This window comes from Ursus arctos, unplaced genomic scaffold (genome assembly GCF_023065955.2).
Source record: "Ursus arctos isolate Adak ecotype North America unplaced genomic scaffold, UrsArc2.0 scaffold_29, whole genome shotgun sequence".
Classification (NCBI taxonomy): domain Eukaryota; kingdom Metazoa; phylum Chordata; class Mammalia; order Carnivora; family Ursidae; genus Ursus; species Ursus arctos.
In genome coordinates this window covers 32950703-32966828 of record NW_026622974.1, presented here as the reverse complement: position 1 = coordinate 32966828, position 16126 = coordinate 32950703, and the positions used below count along the sequence as shown (strand labels likewise).

Here is a 16126-nt window from a genome sequence, read left to right as displayed (position 1 = left end):
CCTATTTGCCGGGAAATTTATGAGGAGTATTTTAAATACATTACATGGGAGAACTGAAATTTATGATCGACGTGAGATGGCTCTGCTCTGTCATCTGTTTTTCCTCCACACAAAACAAATTCTTTGGTGTTACATACAAGATCGTTTACAGTCTAACCTACCAACTTATTCATCCTTACCTGGTGCTACGGCCTCATCTACTACTCTTCAGCCAGAACCAAACCACTAGAAGTCACTAGAAAATCAATTCCTTTTCCTGCCTCCTTATTCCTCCTGCCTAGAATCACAACCCACCTTCACCACAGGGTCATACACCTCCTCCAAGAGTTAACTCAGCTGACCTGCGGGTTAGGTGATCAAGTTGTTTTTATATCCCACAGTCCTCAGAATATTTCTCTATCCAAGCATGTACATTGTAGAACTATCTGTTTAGCATCTATTTTTGCTACTAAATTTGTGTCACTAAAACAAGAGCTCCATTTTGTGACTGAAATGCCCAAATTGAGGCTGTGTGCAGAGCACTCAGTAAAGTTTGGTTGCAGGAATTAATTATCATTCAAGAAATGGCCGGTAGGACAGCACACTGAAGTCATAAAAAGATGTAAAAAGTAATAGCAGAAACTCTGGTTTGGGCAGATGAAGATCTTTAATGCCAACATTAAGATCTTATTTCTACAGCCCAAGAAGACCTAGCAGCGGTATTCAAACAGAGGACGGACAAAATTTGATGTGTTTTAAGGAAACGGTGAATAGTAATTTGATAAGATATGAGAGGCTGAGGGGGTAGAGATAAGCAGGGAGACAATTTAAAAAGCACAGAAAGGGATGTCTGGGTGGCTCAGTTGGTTAAACATCTGCCTTCAGCTCAGGTCATGATCCCAGGGTCGTGGGATCAAGTCCCATGTCGGGCTGCTTACTCAGCGGGAAGCCTGCTTCTCCCTCTGCCTGCCTCTCCCCCTGCTTGTGCTCGCTCTCTCTCTCTCCCTCTCTCTGACAAATAAAGTCTTTAAAAATGTTTTTAAAATTAAAAAAAAAAGGTCAGGAAGAGTTGAGGAAAAATAGAGTTCATTTTGAGATAAGCTGATTTCCAGAAACCGGCAGATATCCATGTGTTAATGTCCACCTTTTCTCAATGTCTCATGTGAAAAATCCTTTCACATACACCATTTTCTCATACAAATTTCTTATCACTACCAAAACTTGCATGAAGTTGAAATTTTGAGTCTAATGCTCCATAGGCAGAGTAAGTCCTGAAGATTTTAAATTTGAAACTTTTAAGAACAGCCATGCAAATGATTGGGGTTGCCCAAGAAAGAATGGGGAGATGAGGGCTGAAGGTAGCAGCCCGGCCACAATTACATGACTGAGCAAAGGAGAAAGAGACAGTGGCATGATCCAGGCAAGGAGGAGGACCACCAGAGTGCAACCTGGATGGAAGCACAGACCACAAACAGTGATGCAGCAACCCCACGATGCATCCCTGGAGCGACTTACTCTTTGGCTCCTATCTGTGGCCATCGACACTGCTTGATGAACACTAAACAGGCTTCCAGGCAAAATTCCATTTAAAAAGAAGCCATGCTCTATTTGAACACTCTATGTTATACTGCTTTTCTGATATTCTGGATCCACCTAACTAGATTTTCACATAGAACTACACTTCCCCTGCTTGTTACATCTGTTGTTGTTGGCAAATGCCTTGCATTGTTGATTTTTAAAAATTAATTTAAAAAAATTAAGATTATAAAATCGCAGTAAACTATTCATCAAGTCACGACTCGGAGAGCTTTCTCCGATGACTCTGACTTTACAACATCATCATTTTAATTAAACATTTTCCACAATGATAAAAACGCAAGACCATTTAGGAGTTTCTCCCTCTCCTTCAGACTGACGTTTTTAAGCAGAGTGCTGGTAAATTTGGTAGGAATAGAAGTTTATTTTTAAAATTCTTTCTGTAGAATCCTTTCGAACATGAAATGGTAAGAAAAGCAAAACTCCTTTACTTGAAAATTATAAAAGTTTCCATTTACACAGTGATTTGTGTAAACCCTATAAAAATCCTCTCAAAGTATTAGAATATGATTACCTTAAAAATATATGTCAGCACACACAGTTTCTGAGTTCTTATTCTAGGAAAAGAGACCGCACAGAAAGGATGGAACAATGGTATGGAAACTTACCATCCGCTCCAATTGGACTCTTTATTGCAGACTTATTGCTTCCATGTGTTAAAAAAAAAAAAAATTCAAACCTTTAAGCCAACCCCAATCCCTAAAATTTTTGGCGCTCTTCTTAAGCATTGAATCCAGAGGAAAAAAAAAAAAAAACCAAACATTTTTTTTTTATCACAAGCCTATCAGAGTCAAGATTTATTTCATCATTATGGGAATGTGTTCGAAATTAATAATAAAGGTTGGTTTCTCCAAGGCTTAAAGAAATTATACTATTTAAAGCTGCTAAATACCACATATTATTTGGCCTTAATATTTAAATAAATAATGCCTATTTTGAACATTGCATTCTAGAGCATATATTATAAATTAATTAGAGGAATATTAAAATGGATGAGGTTCACACATTTCTTTTTGCACGGTAATGATTTTTTTAAACCTGTGGTTACATAAAGCTGAGGAATACAAACATCACATATAATTAATTTATATAATTTTCTGAAGCAACGAAGTCTTTGCTCAAACTACACAATGAGGTCAATGAACTACTCTGTTGTCTTTGCACTTTTCTACAAGTCAGGGTGCACGATGGAATGCATAACTCCCTAGAAGCAGCCTATCTCCAACTTTCAGTGTGTGTCAAATGAAAGAAGGAAAAAGTTCCCTCACCCCCAAAGTGAGAACAGATGGGAATGTAAAATTAGATGGGAAGAGACAGTGAAGCTTTGGATGACCGACCAAGAAATCTTCCCCAGGGGTGGGGGGCCAAATATACCAGACCTCAGTTTGTTCTGCCTCCCAGTTAACTTCCAAATTCAATCCAATAGGAATGCAAAGCAGTTCTTAGATTCGATGCATTGGTTTTGATTTCTGTAAGCATTCATATAAATTTCATGAAGAAGCTATTGACAAATCCGTTTCAAAAATGTTATGTTTAATCACTTCTGTGAGTTTAACATGACTTCGAACTAAGTCTGTTAACAATGAGGTTTCTTTTTAATAAAACAAATGGCTTTATGAAAAAGAGACAAAGGGCATAAACAAACAAGATGTGGACAGCGAATTCCTTGTATAATGGAAGAGCCATCTGCCATAAATTGAAAAGTTATGTAAATAAAGTATGAATACACTTCATATTCATTCTTTTCATATTTTATCCATACAACTAAAAAAAAAAAAACAATAGTAACGCCAGCAATACTTCCTGTACCTAGCAGAAAAATGTTCTACTGATATTCAATCTCATATAGCATGATACAATTTTTCTATCTGAAAATACCAACCATAAATTTAAAAGAATACTCCCTACAGTGCCTTCTTGTCTTCAATATTTTCATGTTTAATATGCATAATAATTTAAAATTTAAGGGAAACTGAAAATGGTGCTCTCAGATTCGAATGTATTTAAAAACAGTAGTTTTATTGTGAATCATCATTCTCTTAAAATATTGTGATATTAAAAGCAATTTTTTGTCCAATTAACCATGACCTTTTGAAGAACCACCAGAGATCTTCCACAAAATAGTGCTTGTGGAGCAGACTTTTTGGCGTGTGCTCATTTTTACACAAAATTTACATTCATTGATACAACAATGAGAATAACTCAGTATTTTAATCAGTTTCTAGATCATTCTCATCCATAATTTCAAGCTTGTTTTCCAAGACAATGTTCTCTGTGTACCTTTTCCCAGCTGTCCCAGAAGATTGGCTTTCAATATCTTAACACTGTTCTATCTTTTTTTAAATCTTACATTGTAGTTTATACAACAAAAAGAAATATAGAAATATGAATCATTCCAAGTGGTGAAAGCAACTGCACCTCACACGTAAGTAATTTCAGTGTAAACAATCCAAGGAGCTGGGGATGGGATCAAGGTCTCACTTATAACAGGGAACGAGGCCTTCCATAAAAAAGATGCTCAATGTTGGACACACATTTAGCTGAATCTGTGCATGAAATAATGACTGAAAAGCAGATTTTATTCTTCAGATTACCCTGAGTTATGCGCAAACATTATTACCGAAAAAGGAAAAAAAATCTCTCAAGGTGTCTTTTCCCCCCTCTCTTATCAATACATAAAAGCCACAATAGGCAAACATTTGGGGATACTGTGTTGATTTTATTAAAATCCATTTTCCATACGTTACTTAAGCAGGAACACCTGTGAGTATTTTTAAATTCATCCTCATACTAATAAATCCAAATACTAATCCCCCAAAACATCAAATGTAGGTCCCTCTACATTATTGCCTTAATTCATTTTATAGTTAGTTGGTTGAATGATTTTTAACATGGAACGCATAACATTTTATAATAAATTTAAAACTTCTATTTTCCTCTTGGGGCTCGGGGGAACTTTGAATAAAGAACGCATATGCGCAAACTCAACATTTACTCAAGACTCCTGTCCGAGCTCCAGATCTTCCGCGGTCCTTTGAAGCTGGGTGAGTCAAACACACTCTGGACAACGGCGCTAATGTGTAAAAGGAACAGGGTCAGATTAGGTCACGATTTGTCAGGCTGTAGCCTCCAGACACCTATGGGCATATTCTTGGAAGTCGGAGAGGGTTACAAGGTGTCTTCACAGTATGATATAAATATAATTATATTTTGGATAATCTCGTTCACAACTGTTACCACCGGTCATTATCACATAATTTCAGGATCTGATTTTAACCCAGTGGTTATGATCTTGTTCGTGTGAGCTTTTTGTAATGACTGTGCTTAACTCTAATAGGGTGTTCCTCAAACTGAAATTCACAAACGTATTCTTGAAGCCTGATATTTTTCTGTTAACACAAGTCCACATACTATTCAAGACCGATAGATACTAAATTAGATGATCTTTCTAATTCTTTTCCAGTCTGAAAAATACATTACACCCCACTGCAGTTGACTAGTGATGTAAGGAGACCCAGCTCAGGCACACTCAGAGGAAGCCGACTTCCCAGGAGGACGAGCTATAATTTCTAATTCTATGTTTCTACTTGTTTTCTTTTTACATTTAAATGCAAATGAAATTTTTGAGATAACAAAACAGCATTCAGGGAGCAGAATGAGTAAGGCTATCAGATCAAAATTCTCTTACCGAGTCACTATCATTTCAAATGATTTAGTGGACTACATATTAACTAGGAGTCAGAAAATTCCAGTTTCTTTTTCCAGTTTTGCCCCTGACTTGAAATAGCAACTTGGTGTGAGAGTGATTTGTTCCCATGACCCCCATTTTTTGTTTTTTGTTTTTTTTACAAAGTCAGTACCTTATGCTACTCAATGAATAAAATGCAAAATAAATACCAGGCACTCATGTTATATAATGATAAGTAATATGCTTCAAATTTTAATTTATATAATAAATTTAAAAAACTCTGCAAAACTCAAATATTTGCTTTTCTTAATTTTGTTGGTGACAATATAAATAATGTACAAAAATAACTGTATAATTTTTTTTACTATAAATTAGGGATTATATTGATCTAGTTTTAAAAACATTTATGTTTAAATCTGCTTCATCTAATTTTAAAATATTTAAAATGCTGTCAATTTGCACTTAAAGATAATTTATTGGTAGAAATCATTGTTAACTGGTTAAAAGTTTAACTTATAAAAACTTATCATTACTCATATATCATAATCTTATATCAAATTTTTAAACCATATACTCTTGAAGAAATTCTCAACTTAACATGTATCTTAACAATAGAATCATCTTAACACCAGTAAAGAGAAGTGAAATGTTTGCAAACTACAAAGATATTCTGAATTTAAAATGTATATACTTTACATTTAAAATTGTTATTGAATTTTTAATTTAAAATATTAGGAAAAATGAAACTCATTTAAATCATCTTATTCTTATCTGTGATAGAAATTTAAAAAAAAGTTTTAAACAAAAATCCTTCATAAAGCAGTATGTGGGATTTTTTCCCCTTATTTGCAGCAGTTTCTACCTTTTAAAAATAAGGTTTTAAACCATTTCTAAAGCATGACCAATAGCATAGCATAATATAATTTGATTATTAATTTAACTAATAAAATCACTTATTGATTTTGAAATTATTTATTAAATTTACATTATTGGCTTTTGACAGATGCATTTTGTTAAGGTGAAGGATGTGAAAATCTAAGATCAACATATTGCATAGTAAGTTTAAGTTTTAACAAAAGAGAAATACCACACTCAGATTTAAAAGTTTTCGCTTCCTGTTCTCCCAGCAAACATAACTAACATCAGTTTTGTAAACTCATTTCCAACTTTCTTCTTCCTAAAAAGGGATTTTCAGCTTTTATTACTTCAAGATTTCTTTTCTAGAAGATGTAATTAGACCATTAACTAAAGGACAGTGGAGTCGAATGGAAAACGTGCATTTCCAAAAAGTGCATATTTTTATATATTGTGATAAGTAACCTTTTTCTTGGAATAGACAAGTATAATTGCACAAACGTTAAAACCAGTGCCAAAAAGTTACTCTACCTGAACTGTGGAGCTGATCTCCGACGCAAAGCCGCCTGTCAAGGGAGCCTCATGACTGATAAGCAGTCGCCCTGTTTTGATCACAGACTGAAAGAGAAAAGGAAAATCTGATGTTGAAGAGAATACATATTTTCAAGTATATGATGGCAGCTTTGATTAAGGAATAAAACTAATGTATTTCAATCCAATAGATAATTAAAAATTAGTAATACAGTTTTATGCCAAATAAGTTGTAACTCTCTGTCACTGCACAGTTATTTGATATTTGCACGGTTACAATATTTTTCAATATAGTTTATAATCCTACTACAAAAGAAAAATGAGATTTACAATTCTGCCCTTAAAAGGCATTCTTTTATAAAAATACTTCTGTGTTAACAAACTAAATGACTGTTTTTCACCTTTTTAATCTCCAAATCATTTTTTCTTCATATTACCTTAAGAATGAAAGTGCTTTTTTGGGTTCATTTTCGGGTGCATTTGCATATAAACAAACAGCTTTGGGAAATATTGTTTTGTGGAGAAGGGACACATGAAAATAGCACGTAAAAGCTGTAACGCAGGAAAAGCTCAAGCTACTAGATATTCGAGGAAACCTAGCAGGAAGAAATCACTGCAAAAGTACAAGGGTTACAACCGTCTTTGTTCATGTGCATTAAAACTCCATTTTAACCTAGCAAATGTCACAAACAAAAAGACGTACTCTCAATACTGGCCCAGTGTGGTTGTTCACCCAGGGTGATAGACTCTGTACAATAATAAATCAAAAAGAACAGCTTATGATATCATAGCAGGATGCCAGCTGTGTTGGAAGGTAAAAAATATTAAAATCAACAGCAAGTTACTGCTTCAAATATGTTGAAGAATTAACATGTTACCAAAGAGCAGGGGTAATGTCTCTGCTACATGTCTAATAATTTGATACCAGCTTTCTTAAATTATACATTAATCTTTTGTGAATATAAGATCTTCCAAGCAAATATGCGTATATAAATTAAAAGACTGCCTTCATTCTAAGAAATTAGGGTTTAAAATCTTAAAAGGAACAGATGTTAAACTCCAAGATATGGCCAGTAGCCATGATAAAAATAAGTTATTGTATCTCCTGAGTAAATAGTGACTTAAGAACATAAAATTTTATGAACACCTTAATGAATACCATCCCCACCCCCAGTGAAATGCTAACCTTGGCATACTGGTATTTGGATTTTATGACTATGATTAATTATGCCATTTACAAAAGTCACAAATTAAATTTTAATGCACCTGGTTAGAAATATACAGAGACAAAAAGAGTCCACAATCACGATAAAAACCCAAATGTGTTCTCAAAGTACTCACTAAAAGAAGTCCTGACCTAATGGACTACCAGTTAAAAAAACAGATTTAACCACTAAACCTTTCTTATCTCTGAAACCCAAAAGTCTGCCAATGTCTAAGTGCCCAAGGATGATGTCACTAAAATCCATCCCAGCTAGAGGGTGCATCTTAAAGTCCTGGGAGGTAGAAATGAGAAACTTCTATAAAAATGCTACTGTTACCTTAAACCTCCACACAACAGAATTGGTATTTTTTATTTGAGCGGAGTCCCATTCAAGATCGAATGACAACCTTCAGAATGATCCCTGAGGGCCAATAAGCAACCAGGGAAGAGATATCATTAAAATAGTGGGGGAACGAGGCACAGATGTAGCCAGGACAAAAGCTTCCAACCCTCGGAGTTCACGCAACATGATGAAATCCAGAGACCTCCCGAGTGTCCTTCAGCAGGAGAAAGGCTAGATAAACTGAGACACAGCCATACAGTTGGATAATACGCAGCCACTAAAAAAGACTAAGGACAGGGAAAGATGCCTATGGTTAATGAACTGATAAAATGAGCAAACTGCAGAACAATAGAATCTCATTTTTACAAAAAAAAACAAAAGAACAACAACAAAAAAAAACCAAAAAACCAAAAAACCCACCACAGCAGTGGGGACACCAACATACATAGCTGTACGTCCTGAGCCAACGTGTAAATAGTCTGGCAGAATTCATTCCAAACTACCAAAACCTATTTCTCCTGAGGAGTGACCGTGAGGGTATTGTTGGGAAAAGACTATGTAAAAAGTATTTTTATATTATTGCAAGTATTCCCAATAAGTCAATATTACGTAAACGTAAAGCTTTTGAATTACAAGTACACATTGTATTGTAGTCATAATCTCCTCAAAAAACCTAACCATGCTTTGTTTTGTTTTTCCTAGTACTAAAGGAGTAGCTTCCAGTACCAGAGAACCCTAAGGTCCCAAGCCCCAGCAGCACGTAAGCACACTGAAAACACAGGGAGTCAGTCTTGCCCCGCCAGTCTCCGTGGACTGTGCGCCAGGCAGGATTAGGACCAGCTCACCTCTTGGCCCTTCAACTGCTGGATCCTAGACAACACGGTCAATACGCTGTTAGGATCAGAGACCAGGAAGCTCCTCAACGCCTCCCTGTGTGTGTTATGTACCTGGGTGTGCTTGGATCAGGGTTATGCTGACGGGTGCAGAAGAAATTCCAAATTTCTAAAACGCCAAGAGCTAAAGGGTAGACACAATGAAAAGCAGTAACACCGCGAGTTTATGGAATTGTTAGGGTACACAAACCAGAGAGAGGCAGTGCGGCACGAAGAGAGGAGTCAGAAATCACGATCGCCATCAACAACTGGCTGTTCCAGAAGTTGCTGTGTGCTGGGCTGTGAGCTGAGCATTTCAGATCGGTTACTTCATTTAATTTGGAAAGCACTTAAATTTCATTTTTGCTTTTTAAAGTCGACTCTAGTATCAGAAAAGTATTAAAACATGTAAAATAAAATTACAACAAAATTCTGAAAAATGCCCAAATTAAGAAGTAACAGTGATATTTTGCGAGTCAGATCATCGAAGAATTAGCATATATCATTAATGACTGAGTCTATAAATACAATAATTTTGTAAGATACAATGAATTTCAACTCGGTATGTGCTTTCTTATTCACAATTTTAACTTACTAGAATTTCTGAAGATTGCTTATTTTCTATACTCCTTTGGAAATTATTAACACTTTGTTAGTATTATGATAATGAGATCATCGCAAATCTAGAAAATTATAGACAGTTTTACTCTATTCTTTGTGATTCGATTAGATATTCTGATTAAATTACATGTTTTTGGTCAACTTTAACAGGCATTTAACTTTCACACACTTAGGCACTATGATACACAACAGACAGGCTATGCTGCTAGCCAAATTTAGCATTTTGAGGCATTTAGTAAAAATTAACAATGGTGCCTTTTAAACGGGGACAGCCGTTAACCTTTTTAAAATAACTAAAGATAAAAATACTACTTTAAAATTCATTTTCTTTAGCAGAAATTATTTTAAGTTTCAAGTTTTCTTCTGAGATAAACCTATTTCACCACTTGAAAAAAAAATTTAAGAGGATTTAAACAACTTTTCAATATGAAAAGCTGAACCTATCAGAGCCAGGAAAGATCAGGTAAGGCTGGATTTTCCAGTATCTGCTTCTTCAACTTGGTGCCACTAAGACCTGCTCCAGGATTCTGGCCTCGGGCAGACGGAGTCCCAGTGAGTTGGAGGCAACAAAGGGCACGAGGGAAAGCGAAGCCAATTAAAGACTAGGACTGTGCACAACCGCTCTCCGCATCCCCTACCACGAAACAAAAGGGCTTTGTTTCCTACAACGGCTCCAGAAGATTCGTCAAGAAAACTTTAAAAGCAATTCTGGAAGGCTAGGAGTGAAACCCACTGTGGCTGCTATAAGGCAGTTAGCACTGGTCGGCCCTGCGTTTCTCTCGTGGAGTCTCACTTTCTCACTATTTCAGTTAGCCATCCCTCCACTATCAAAATTTCAATAAGGAACACGGGGCAACTTTGCCAATCACAGACTGACCAAGACCCCCCTGTTCCGACGGGATGCTGCCAATGCCTTGTTCCTGGTCTGGCCGCTCCGGGACTTTTTCCCATTATCCATCTTCTACCCAGGTGTCCTTGCAAGTGGCTATCACTTCAAGTTATCTACGTGGGGTATCTAGTACAACGCTCAGAATAGGGAAGACGCTCAAGAAAAGCTAATCAGGTAAAAACCTACCATAAAATAATTTCATTATATTAAGTATGTCCTCCTGTGATTTACTGAAGCTACTGACTGCTTTCTTAGCAAGCTCCATTTTTAAGTTAGGGCAAAAGTATACTTCAGCCCATCCCAAAACAATTTAAATATGAAATAATAGACTCCAAACTGAGGATATTTTAATGTAGATTTCACAATAAGATATCCGTGGTAAGAGCAAATTGCTAAGTTTTATTCCGTTAAAATGACTGCACAGATTTTTGGCTGCCCAAACATTGGACATATGTTTTAGTGAATGTAGCCTTTAAAGATTTTAACACGATCCAACCAGGAAAACTGTTAAGCTGTCATTGCAGGAGAAAATGATACAGACAGGCAGACCATTAGGCTTGCATATGCCTGAACGTGTAACACTGACATTCGAAAAGCAAAATATGTATGTTGATATATTTATTTCTTACTCAAAACTCCATGACAAGACTTTCTCCTATAGAGCACTTCACCCTGACCAACAAGAAGTTCAGCAGCCTATTCTGACTGCTGACAAGATAAAGGAGGAAAATAGCACCTTGGATAGGCCATCTACAGTCCTTTTAAACATTTTCTATCTGAATATAAAGCTAATGAAAAACAAAAGAAGCATCAAAGCTGGCCTTTGCCTTTTGAAATAAAGTTTATAAATACATACAAGCAAAAGTAATAGTAAAATCATACACCTGTGTTTCATTAACCAAGACCGTATTAATCAATATTTAGACACTCCAGAATCATTAAGAACATGATTTAAATTATCTTCAAATATCATTGCAAATGGATTACAGTTTTTGAAATGTTTTCTTGTTTAGTAGCCAAATGCATTGGAAAAGTTAGCCAGAAAAACTTCACAATTAATCACAGGCTAGCAAATGTATTATAATATGCCCAGCAACTATTATTAATCAGCATGATCTTCATGCACAGACCACGGACTGATACTCGACTGGAGAAATACCAATGCTGAAAGAGAAAGAACAGTCATGAACTCCAGAGAAAGTTCGGAAAAGTCCATTTTGGCAAGAACATTAGTGATGGGGTTACAAATATTTTGCTATTGTAGGAAAGTGGAATGAATGGAGAAAAACTAAATCCTAGGAGCTTTATCACCCATGTGGAAAAAAGTAGGTAAGGGAGCAAGCAGAGCATGGAGAACGGAGTAAAATCAACAGGAAAAAAATGAGCAAGTCATACTAACAAAGGCATGAAATGTCTGGGAAAATTCCGGACATCCTCACTAGTTCATTCCTGCCTGAATTATTTGTAATAATCAAAGCTCAAACACTGAAGAGTCTAGGGCAAACTACTTTTGCAAACATTAAAAGTGGACATCTCTCTGAAATTATTTCAAACCATGTCAGATAAACGTGTTTATATCAACCAACCTTACCTTTCTGCCTTGTTTCCTTAGAGTCCCTCCAGACTCGGGTCATGTCAGGCCAATCGCTACTCTGTGAACGGGACCCATGCTTTCCCACCTCTGACTTCCTTCTCCAAATTGGCAGGCATTCTATCCCTCCCTCAAGACCCCATCTCATACAATGCCTTCTCCCTGGTCCCCTTTTTCATGTCACATCATATACATTCTAGCGACCACTTCCTAACAGAATTTGAAAGAGCCAACAACACAAGGAAATTCTGTGAAACATAAAACCAGGGCACAAGGGCAAGGGTCAAGTACTAGGGTCAAGGCAGCACTTACTGCTATGTCTCTCTCAGGAGCACTAGGAATTTGCCCTGTAGGACAGCCCTGTGTACATCTGTCTGATTAGCCCTCCCAACCGCACTCAAAATCACAAATTTGAACATGGGGACTGTTTATATTGATGTCTATTGCAGAACACAACGTAGGACAAATATGCATTAGATTGAGCCAATTATGCTCATTTTATTATTTTGGGACAGGTGTATATATACATTAGTAAAACAAAACAGTTTGGAAAAATACTTAAGCATCTTTTTGTTTCTTTGTTCTGGGGAATATTCTTTTTTCTTGGAGAGCAGGGTGGGGGTGTCTGTACTATCTCTCCCAGCAGGCTCTAACTCATTCTAAAACACAAAATTCAGAAAGTGTCAAGTATTCCGAACCACAATACCTCGTATATGGTTGTGGATGTGGGCTCAATAAGTGTTCTCAATGTTGATTTTTTAAAAAGAAGCATACAGACACAGTGATTTAAATGAATCATTAACAAGCCTCCAATTTTTTTGATGCCTTTAAGCTCTTAGGAGAAACTGAATAGGGTTATAGGACGCATTGAAAGAGAAGTCCTAAAAACTGAGGTCTGATCACTGTTCTGATTCTAATAAAGGACTCCCCTAGGTCGACTCTTTCCACTTATTTTTTTCTAATCCAGATTGGTTTTAGAATAAGGAGTGAGCAGTTCAAAACATGTTTCTGTTTTTATGTACATCTCTTTTAAATATATGCTCGCAACACAAACATGAACAGAATATTTCCTTTTCCTGGTACTGAACATAAATGTTCTTTCTCTAGTGATAAAAGGTTATGTCATCATGATGATAAAGGTAGTGTCCTGGATGGGTGGACATTTTTAAGCCATGAGTAAATATGTAAATAAATGCATCTTAAAAGATTTTTTTCATTTCCTCCATTAGCTCAAGCATCAGGCAAAACACGGCATCTATAGGTGTCAACATGTTTTTGTGCCCAAACAATTTTTCAGGGATTGAAGCAGCCACTTCTCCAGCTGTTTTCCTGTGTCCATTCTATCACAGCCCTATCGTTTCTCCGCAGGATTTAGAATATTTCCATAAACTCGTACCCCATCTCCCCTGCAACTCTTAGCCATTTCTGTTCATGAAAAGAAGGAGTGTTTCATTTGGATATGAATATTGTTGCCTTCCAGGTTGTAGAATTTAAGAAAACTGTTCACAAGAACTATCACAAAGCCAAGCTGTACTTTTGGAAACACAGTCAGGGTGTTGTATGTTCTACATCTTATATTCTCAGAACCATCCTGAGTTCTAGCAGACTTTTTCTTTGGAGTTTGCAACGGCAGAAGCATTCAGAAGCACCACAACTAAAGCTTTACTATAAACATGATTATGTTCATAGCAGCAATGTCCACAATAGCTAAATTATGGAAGGAGCCGAGATGCCCTTCAACAGATAAATGGATAAAGATGTGGTTCATACATGCAATGGGATATTACTCAGCCATCAGAAAGGATGAATACACACCACCTGCATCAACATGGACAGAACTGGAGGGGATTATGCTAAGTGAAATCAGTCAAGCAGAGAAAGACAATTATCATACGGTTTCACTCATATGTGGAACATAAGGAATAGCACCGAGGACCACAGGGGAAGGGAGGGAAAACTGAATGGGAAGAAATCAAAGAGAGAGACAAACCATGAGAGACTCTGGACTCTGGGAACTAAACTGAGGGTTACAGAGGGAAGGGGTGGGGGGATGGGGTAACCGGGTGATGGGTATTAAGGAGTGAACGTGTTGCGATGACGACTGGGTATTATACGCAAATAATGAATCGCTGAACACTACATAAAAAAATAATGATGTACTGTATGTTGGCTAATTGAACATAATAAAAAAAAATAGATCCAAAAAAGAAAAGAAAAGAAAAGAAAAAGTGGGAGTACAAGAGCTCCTACATACTACTTGGCAAATCTAGAACCTGACCCAACAGTGAAAACCATTGGCAATACCATTCCACTACACTGATTATAATTCAGGTAGTTTGCCTTCACTCAGGTAGTAATGCTTTGTCAGCATGTGGTGGGGGGGTGTTGATAATTCACATATAACTTACCTTTAGCACCTAGGTTATGATTATGGGCTGACTGCAAATTCCACAGATAGCTTTGTTTGTTTTGCCATTTTAGTCATTTTTAACTGAACAGCTCTATGGCATTAAGCACATTCGAATTGTTGGCATGATGGTCAGCACTATCCACCTACAGAACTTTTTCACCTTCCCCAACTGAAACTCCGTGCCCATTAAACAAGAAGCCCCCACTCCTCCCCTCCCCCTGGGCCCTGGCGACTAGCATTTACTTTCTGTCTCTCTATTGTAGAAACCTCATAGAAGTGGAATCATATAATATTTGTCCTTTTATGACTGCCTTATTTCACTTAGCATACGGTCTGTTCATCCATGTTGTAGCATTTGTCAAAATCTCCCCCTTTAAGGCTGAATAATATTCCACTGTATACATACACCACATTCTGTACATCCATTCATCTCTCGGGCACGTGAACTACTTCCACATTTTGGCTATTGTGAAAATGCTGCTATGAACATGGGTGTAGAAATACCTATTCAAGTCGCTGCCGTCACTTCTGTTAGGTATACACCCAGAAGTGGGACTGCTGATCACATGGTAACACTATGTTAAGCTTTTTGAGGAACTGTCGTATCAGTTTCCAAGGCATTTGCACCATGTCACACGCCCACCACCAAGGCACAGGGGTTCCAATTTCTCTACATCCTCACAACATTTGTTATTTTGTTTTTTGGTCTTGTTTTTTATAGTAGTCATCCTAATGGCTATAGGGTGGTATCTCACTGTGGTTTTGATTTGTTTTTCCCTAACAATTAGTGATGTTTCATCACTAGTGATTTTTTAATAAACCTGTTTGATTTTTGTTGTTGATAAAATAGTTTTAAAAATGCTTATGCATCTAATGATGTATTATATGTTGGCTAACTGAACATAATAAAAAAATGCTTACACATCAAATTTCTAAATTGGTCCCTTTGAGGACTGGAAATAAAATCTCTTCATAATATAATATTCCAAGTAGAAAAGTATATAATCATACTCAACGGTTCACCATGTCCTCTTTCTTGGAAAAGCCTACATCTGGTTTCCTGACTATCCTCTGTTCTGAAACAAACACAAAGACATTTTTTTCCTAAGATCACTAATGTCACATAGATCCTTGCCCAGATTGATTACCTAAAATGGCCTTCCTCTCCTGAGAAAATGTCAATGGCAAATCAGCTAATCAGAATCACAAAGGGAACTTATACGCAGTAACTGTACTGCAGTCCACTGCCCAAGAAAACAATGGAGTCTGGTCACATAATAGAGAACCTACTGGGCCTCCTGTCTTTGTTCCCTGTTCTGCCAGTAATTAGGAAATAAACTAATGACAGGTAAGAAAGTTTGAAATGTTGGTAGCAACCAGGAAAATCACCATCATCTTATTTATTATATGCAATTTCCCAATTAATTTTTAATGTTGTATGAATTCCAAAGGTCACTGGTTCATGACAAAAACAACTTATTGAGCCACTCACATGTGCCAGTACTAGGGAAACAAGGATGAGTTAACCAGGTCCCAAAGGACTGTAA

At 36.6% G+C, this 16126-nt stretch overlaps 1 protein-coding gene across 14 annotated transcripts in view; it reads right to left on the bottom strand.

Annotated features, from left to right (window-relative positions):
* BCKDHB (branched chain keto acid dehydrogenase E1 subunit beta) overlaps positions 1-16126 on the bottom strand; it is a 580561-nt gene that overhangs the window by 424414 nt on the left and 140021 nt on the right. For all 14 annotated transcript variants that reach the window (XR_008956183.1, XR_008956185.1, XR_008956187.1 and 11 more), the window contains exon 9: positions 6650-6736. Coding sequence is in view for 8 of the 14 variants with exons in the window: in XM_026507015.4 (XP_026362800.1) it covers positions 6650-6736 (87 nt within the window). In the remaining 6 variants the exon portion in view is untranslated. The remainder of the gene's footprint in view (positions 1-6649; positions 6737-16126) is intronic.